This window comes from Gracilinanus agilis, chromosome 1, assembly GCF_016433145.1.
Source record: "Gracilinanus agilis isolate LMUSP501 chromosome 1, AgileGrace, whole genome shotgun sequence".
In the NCBI taxonomy this organism is placed as follows: Eukaryota; Metazoa; Chordata; class Mammalia; order Didelphimorphia; family Didelphidae; genus Gracilinanus; species Gracilinanus agilis.
Genome location: NC_058130.1, coordinates 737,961,877 through 737,969,649, shown reverse-complemented (window position 1 = coordinate 737,969,649; position 7,773 = coordinate 737,961,877). Strand labels below are relative to the sequence as shown.

General features: G+C 47.7%; 1 protein-coding gene across 1 annotated transcript in view; it reads left to right on the top strand.

Annotated features, from left to right (window-relative positions):
* Positions 1 to 2,018: 2,018 nt before the first annotated feature.
* Positions 2,019 to 7,773, top strand: part of ADAMTS10 (ADAM metallopeptidase with thrombospondin type 1 motif 10) — a 31,132-nt gene continuing 25,377 nt past the window's right edge. Inside the window, exons 1-8 of the mRNA XM_044672920.1 lie at positions 2,019 to 2,194; positions 2,917 to 3,278; positions 3,496 to 3,652; positions 4,081 to 4,298; positions 4,914 to 4,997; positions 5,745 to 5,890; positions 6,037 to 6,080; positions 7,472 to 7,577. Of these exons, the coding sequence (XP_044528855.1) occupies positions 2,089 to 2,194; positions 2,917 to 3,278; positions 3,496 to 3,652; positions 4,081 to 4,298; positions 4,914 to 4,997; positions 5,745 to 5,890; positions 6,037 to 6,080; positions 7,472 to 7,577 (1,223 nt within the window). The 5' untranslated portion in view covers positions 2,019 to 2,088. The remainder of the gene's footprint in view (positions 2,195 to 2,916; positions 3,279 to 3,495; positions 3,653 to 4,080; positions 4,299 to 4,913; positions 4,998 to 5,744; positions 5,891 to 6,036; positions 6,081 to 7,471; positions 7,578 to 7,773) is intronic.

The window sequence follows — 7,773 nt, the reverse complement described above, 5'->3', positions numbered from 1 at the left end:
CAGACACATACTTAGGTGTGTGACCCAGAACAAGGCACATAACCACTGTTTGCTTCAGTTTTCCTATCTATAAAATGGAGATAATAACAACACCTACCTCCCAGGATTGTTGTGAAGGTCAGATAGTAATTATAAAGTGCTTAGCAAAGTGCCTGGTACATAGTAAGCACTACAGAAATATGGTCTATCATCATTATTCAGGGAGAGACTAGCATGACCTACCTATGACTGGGTCAGAGGTGTTAGAGCTAGAAGGCACCTTAGACCAACCCTGTATTTTACAGCTAAAGGAGTTGATTTCCAAAGATGGGAAATGACTTGCCCAGAGTCACACAGGTAGTAAATTGGGCAGGGCAGTCCAGTTTCTAAAGTCAGGAGACCTGGGTCCAAATCTCAGCTCTGCCACTCAAAGACTTTGGACAAGACTCTGACCCCATTTCCATACTCCTTGGTAGATACTCATCAATCAGTAACCATTTATTAAGCACCTGCTATATGCCAGGCCCTGGGCTACATGTAGGGGATACAAAAAGTGATAAGACAGTCCTTGCCCTCAAGGAGCTTCTAATCTAATGCAAACAAATATATACAAAGCAAGTTATATATAAGATAAATGGGAAATGGGGGCAGGTAGGTGGCTTAGTGGATTGAGAGCCAGGCTTAGAGTTGGGAGGTCATAGGTTCAAATGTGGCCTCAGATTCTTCCTAGCTGTGTGACCTTGGGCAAGTCACTTAACCCCCATTGCCTAGCCCTTGCTGCTCTTCTGCCTTGGAACCAATATATAGTATTGATTCTAAGATAGAAGGTATGGGTTTTTAAAAAAAGGAAATAATGAACAGAGAGAAGATGCTGGAATTAAGAAAATTGGGGAAGGCTTCCTTTGGAAGGTGGGATTCTAGCTGGGACCTAAAGGAAGCTAGGGAGGTCAGTAGTGGAAACAGAAGAAGGGAGAACATTTCAGGCACAGGGGACAGCCAGAGAGAATGCCCAGAACAGAGCCATGAATACACATTCACCTCTGTGATCAAAAGGTATAGGAGAAAGACTAAATATAGACTAGAAACAGGGGAATTTGGGGCACCAACTTTTCTGTTTTTACTTCTCTTCACAGAAATTGTATCACTCCCAGTCAAATGTAAGCTTATTGAGCAAAGGAAATCTTTCATTTTTGCCTTTGTACGTCATCACCCCCATTTTACAGATAAGGCATCTGAGTCTCTGAGATGTTCATCAAAAAGTCCAAGGGCACACAGTTGTAAGCATCAGAGGTGGAATTTCAATGCAGACCTTTTGACTTCAAGTCCAACATTCTATCCATTTTACCACACTCCTTCCTCTTCCACACTGGCTTCTTCCTCTTCCTTCAGTATTTATTTATTTGTTTGTTTGTTTTTCACCCTTACCTTTTGTCTTAGGATCAATGCAGTACCTTGATTCCAAGACAGAATATCAGTAAGGGCTAGGCAATGGGGTTTAAGTGACTTGCCCAGAGTCATGAAGCTAGGAAGTGTTGGAGGCCAGATTTGAACCCAAGACTTCCTGTCTCTCAGCCTGACTCTCAATCTACTGAACCACCTAGCTGCCCCTATTCCTTCATCTTTGTACTCCTCTGTAGTGCCTAGTTCAATGCATGGCACACAGAAGACACTTAGTAAGTGCTTATTGAATTAGGTTCAATTCAAGAGAAGAGGGTCTTTACATCTCTCCACTGCAGGGAATTGCACTTGGTACACAATCGTTTGTTGAATAAATAAAGGGGATGAATGGATGAATGGGTGGATGAATGAATGGATATTGAACATTAGTACCACTTGAAATAAAGTTGTCATTTTGCTCTTTAAAATAAAGCCCAGAACTCTGGGAAGAGAGACTGAGTCCATCATTTCAGCCTCCTTCCACTCATCCTGCTTCTCTCTCTGCCTCTCCACAGGAACCATGTTATGATGGGTCCTAGAGGCCAGTTGGAGATGGCCAGGGCCATGAGCCTTGGGGAAGCAATGCTGTGGCCGTAGCCAGACAGGGGTTGAGGAGAGACATGTGGGCACAGGCCTGTTGGGGTCAGCATACCGCTCCCCCATCCCTGAGAAATGGCTGCGATGACCTCCACCTACAGACTCCTCAGCTGGGCCTTTACCCTCACCCTCACCCTGGACCGAGCACATCATTCTGGTGCCCGTGCCTTCCAGTCTCAAGGTAGGTGAGCTTGGATTCTTAGGATCAGAGGGAGCCAAAGTGGGAATTAAATTGAGAGAGAGCAAGAGGGTGACAGTGTCCGGAAGCACCTGAGTCTGCCTGAGGAAGAGATGGTTAATGTGGAGGATTTCTCGTCTGAGTTGGGAGCAGGACCCTGGGAACATGGGATTCAGGAGACTGGATTTTCTAGGGAGAGAAAGCCCTACGAATAGCATAGGCTTAAGTCAAAGTCAGAGCTGGGTCATTAGAGAAAGTCAGGATGCAGATGCCAGCTACCATCCTGAAGAGGTTCAGTGCTGGACTTGGAGTCAGAAGACTTGTGTTTGAATCCTGCCTCAGACCCTTGCTTGCCCTCTCTATTCCTCAATTTCCTCATGTGTAAAAGAAAAGATTTAGACTAGATGATCATTAATAATAGCTCATATTTAATTAGTAGGGTTTACAGAGCACCTCACAAGCATTGTCTCATTTGATCCTCACAAGAACCCTGAGAGGTAGGTGCTATTATTATCTCCATTTTACAGATGAGAAAACTGAGGTTGAGAGAGGTTGAATGAGAGAGGGTCATACAGCTAGTAAGCATCTGAGGCAGGATTTGAACTCAGGTTTTCCTGACTCCAAGACCAACACCCTGCAACATCACCTAGCTGCCTCAGGTCCTAAGGTTTCTTCTTCCAACTACAAATCTATGATCCCATGAACCACCCCTCCTCCACCTCTAGAGGAATTCCTGTCCAGCCTCAAGAGCTATGAAATTGCCTTCCCTACACGAGTGGACCCCAATGGAGTGTTGTTGGCCTTCGCGCCCCCAGCTCCTGCTGGGAGGAGGCGCCATCGCCGAGGTGGGTCAAGGACCCCACTGCCAGAGCCCAGGCTCTTCTACAAAGTGGCTGCTCCCAGCACCCATTTCCTGCTCAACTTGACACGCACCCGGCGCCTGCTGGCTGAGCACTTTTCTGTGGAATACTGGACGAGGGATGGCCCTACCTGGAAACGCCCAGCCCGACCCAACTGCCTCTATGCTGGACACCTGCAGGGTCAGCCACTCAGCTCCAGAGTGGCTATCAGTAACTGCAATGGGTTGGTAAGCAGATAAGGTGGTCCCTAATGCTAGGGAGGGGCACTAGGGATCAAAAGCCCAGAGTGAGGCAAGTCCGTGGGGAGAGAAGTTTAAGTTGAAAGGTCTTGGGGACTGACATGGAGAAACCGTGAGTCTGGGTGGGAAGTCCAGGGGAGGGACGGGATTGAAAGTCTCTGGACTTGGGAAAAAATCTCCTATCCCTAATGGTCCCTCTCCTCAGCATGGCTTAATTGTGGCTGATGAAGAGGAGTACCTCATTGAGCCCCTGAGTGGTGGAGGCCCCGGAGGCCGGGGAATTGAGGAAAGCAGCCCCCACGTGGTGTATAAGCGCTCTTCTCTGCAGTACCCCCACCTGGATGCTGCCTGCGGAGTGCTAGGTACCTAACCCTGTCCCTTCTATCCCACTATATCCTATCCCACTTAAAACCCTACCCTGTACACGCCATCCTCCCTGGGCATTCCCCTGTCCCCAAGCAGTCTGATGGAAGATTAGAGGGGAAATGACTCAAGACAGAAATTTCTCTGACCTAGTCCCTAGTTCCAGTCCATGCTGGAGGAAATATAAAACAACAAGACAGGTCAGGAGGACAGCGGGCAATGAGATGATTGGAGTAAAGGGAAAAAGAGATGGTGGAGACAAGTATCAAGATGATGGGAACAAAGAGATGGAGGGGATATAGAAATGGAGGAGGAGATAGAAAGGACAGTGAGGTGGTGAGGGCAAAGAGACGGTAGAAGACAGAGATGATGAAGACCATAGAGACCATGGTCCAGTGCAGCTATCCTCCCCCTGGGGCCTCCACAGATGAGAAGCCATGGAAGGGTCGGCCATGGTGGCTGCGTACCTTGAAACCACCACCTGCCAGGCCTCGAGGCAACGAGACTGAGCGGGGACAGCTGGCTCTGAAGCGCTCAGTCAGCAGAGAGCGCTATGTGGAAACTCTGGTAGTGGTAGACAAGATGATGGTTGGCTACCATGGGCGACGAGACATCGAGCAGTACGTGCTGGCCGTCATGAACATTGTAAGTGTCACTGCCCCCAGGTGGGGCCAGGAAAGGGATTCAGGGCTGGAAGAAAGAGGGCTGGGGGCCAGTGGGGAAGGGGGGTGGAGAGTCTGACCACAGTGGAATGAATGGTGGGGGCAGGAAGGTGATACATTCCACATCTGCCCTTCCACACACCACCTAGCCCGTGTCCCAAAAGAAAGGTAGTACAAGAGAAACAGGGAAACCAAGACGGAATGGGCCCTGGAGGGACAGAAACTGAAGCGAGAACAGAAAACTAGAGACAGAGAGAGAGGGAAATATGGGGGCACAGGAGCTGAAAGATGGACAGGCACAGAGATAGGGACCAACGGGACTCGACCCTACCAGGAGCACAAACTCCAAGCCAATGAATGTGGCTCAGGTCTTCATTCCCAGCTGACTCCCAGGATAGACATTTCCCCTCCCTTCCCAATCCTCTCATTCCTTCTCATGGGGAGAAGACCCAGCTCAGCCTCTAGGCATCAAGAGGCAGAAAGGTAAGAGAATAGCTATGTAGCCTGATGGACAGACACGGGACCTGATGAGATGGGCTCTGGCTTTCCAGGCTGGGCTCTTTGTAAGACTGGACTTTCCTTGTTTCCTGGAGGTCAGGTTGCCAAACTTTTCCAGGACTCAAGTCTGGGGAATATTGTTAACATCATGGTGACCCGGCTCATCTTGCTTACTGAGGACCAGGTGAGAAGGAATAGGCAGCAGCCTGGCCACTTCTGGTCATCCACAGTCTCCTCTGTGGGCATTGGGAGGTATCAGGGATAGGTGCTGGGTTGGGAGCCAGAACTCTGCCATGGCACCAGTTATGTGAACTAGGGGCAATCCTTTCTCACCAAATCTATTTCCTTATCCATAAAATAAGGACTAGAAAGGGACCAGACTTGAGGTTTCATTGATACAGGGGACTCCCGGTTGAGAAAAGTCTTCTACCAGTGGAAGCTGGCACTTTCTCTGTAATTCATAGTTAGAGAATTGCCTAAAGTACTGGAAGGTTGCCCAGGGTCACATGGCAAGTATGCATCAGAGGCAGATCTTGTGGATGATAAGAGAGGTAGCTCACTGAGCCCCTGAGTGATGGAGGTTCCAGGAGCTAGGGATATTCTTGGCTGTGAAGCCAACTCTCTTCTTGTACTTTCTACTTCCCAGTGTAGTCACAGGACTAAGTTTAGAGCTGGAAAAGAGTTTAGAGAGCATCGAGCCCAACCCACTCATTTTACACAGGAGAAAATTAAGGTCCATCCAGATTAGCCAAGATCACACAGGTATTAACTGTGTTATGGGGGAACGTATCTTATAAACTTGAAAGCTCATAGAAATGGGAATGATTACCTTTCTCGGTCAATATCTTGTATCCTTTCCCTGTGTGATGGTATCTCCCACCTGTTGGATAGTGAGTTCCCCCCAGGCACTCCTCCTGCTCTCTGTCCCCAGCCCACGCTGGAGATCACCCACCATGCAGGGAAGTCACTAGACAGCTTTTGCAAGTGGCAGAAATCAATCGTGAACCGAAGTGGTCATGGAAACGCTCTCCCGGAGAATGGTGTGGCCAACCATGACACGGCCGTGCTAATAACTCGGTGAGTACTGAGGTCGAGGGGATGGAATCAAGGACCCAGAAGCTGCTAGGGTGGATGGATGGGGATCAAAGCATCAGGAAGCCAAGAGTTATGCTGAAGGAAGGAAGCTTTTTCTGCCCTCACCTGCCCAACTTTCTCCTTTCTAGCTATGACATCTGCATCTACAAGAATAAGCCCTGTGGCACTTTAGGTAATTTGGGGACCTGGAGCCAGACTGGAGAAATGGGTGAGGGGGAAAAAAGGGATTGGATAGGGAAAAAGTAGGTCCAGGTTTGGAGAGGGGACAACTTAATTTTTCGAGTGAACCTGAGCCAAGCTTTCTTTTCCTCTATCATACTTTTTTTTTTAACTCTTACCTTTTGCCTTAGAATTAAAACCGTGTATTGGTTCCAAGGCAGAAGAGTGATAAAGGCTAGGTGATGGAGGTTAAGTGACTTGCCCAGAGTCACACAGCTAGGAAGTACCTGAGACCAGATCCAAACCCAAGACTTCTCATCTCTAGACCTGGCTTTCAGTCCATAGAGCCCCCTAGCTATCCCCCTCTATCATCAGTTTTTGAAAGGAACAATAATTTCCTCCCAAGGTTCCCAGCTATTCTTCTCTAGCCTCCCTGTTGGCTAGAATCCATTCCAGAAGTCAAATCAAGAATAGGTCAGCTGACCTATTTTGAACATTGAGAAAGCTCTAACATATGTCAAGATAGTTCAAAACCCTTCTTCCCCCTTGCCCCTATCATTTTTATATCAAGAGACTATTCCAAGTTTATCTCTTTCCTGAGCTCATCAATTTTCTCCTTCTGCCCAGGTGGTCTCTAGTATTCCTAAATCATTATACTTCTGTCTCTCCCCATTAGATTTTCAGTCATATGCTCCCTACCTTGCTCTCCCTTCTCTGATTCCTGGATTTACTTACATGATTAGGTTGTCTTAATATACAATGTTATTATGCCTTCTCTTTTATCCTATTTTAAATAAAAATGCCTTATATATCTTTCTATAATCATATTTCAGTTAGGAGTCCCAACCCCCCAAGTTTCAGTGAGTTCAGATTTGTTTCCTTACATGAGGATCTACGGCTAACGTTATTTATTACCCATCCCTTTGGAATCTGTTTAGAAACTCTCTTGGATATTGCCTCTGGTGAATCATTGAGCCTTTCAACTGGTGTCCTTTTTCTATTCGACCTGCTCCTTATAGTAAACTTCGCAAAAATGTATTGGCAGCTTTCTTGTTCAGATTTCTAAGACTCCAGGCAAATACATTTTTACCAGCTCACTTTAGCGGTATTCCATCCCTGACCAAGACCTACATGTCCAGTTGTAATCCAGACAATTATGCAGAAGAACATCCCAGGTTGGGGGAGGGCTTAAAGGAAGGGGCAGGAATGTGTCCTAGGCAAGGTGGATGGGACAAAGGTTTGTCATGGATTGGAGGGTTGAGACCCTGGGTGACAGGGAGAGTTGTGTCCTTGGGGTCGTTAAGGATCAGGCAATGCTCAGAGACTGACTGTTTAAGAAAGCCCTTTGGTCTGTGAAATGCCCCTTGACCAGCCTCAGGACTGCAACTCGGACTACTTCTTTAGGTCTGGCCCCCGTAGGTGGGATGTGTGAGCGGGAACGGAGCTGTAGTATCAATGAGGACATCGGCTTGGCCACTGCCTTCACCATTGCTCATGAGATCGGCCACACGTGAGACCACTGGGGCAGTGGGGCTGAAGAGGCAGAAGGGAGGGATCCTGGAGGGATAGTAGGGTGGAGGATGAACAAATGAGTATGCCTGCAAAAATACTCTAGAACAGGGGTCAGCAACCTTTTTGGCCATGAGAGCCATAAACGCCACATTTTTTTAAATGTAATTTCGTGAGAGCCGTACAGTGCTCTCCTA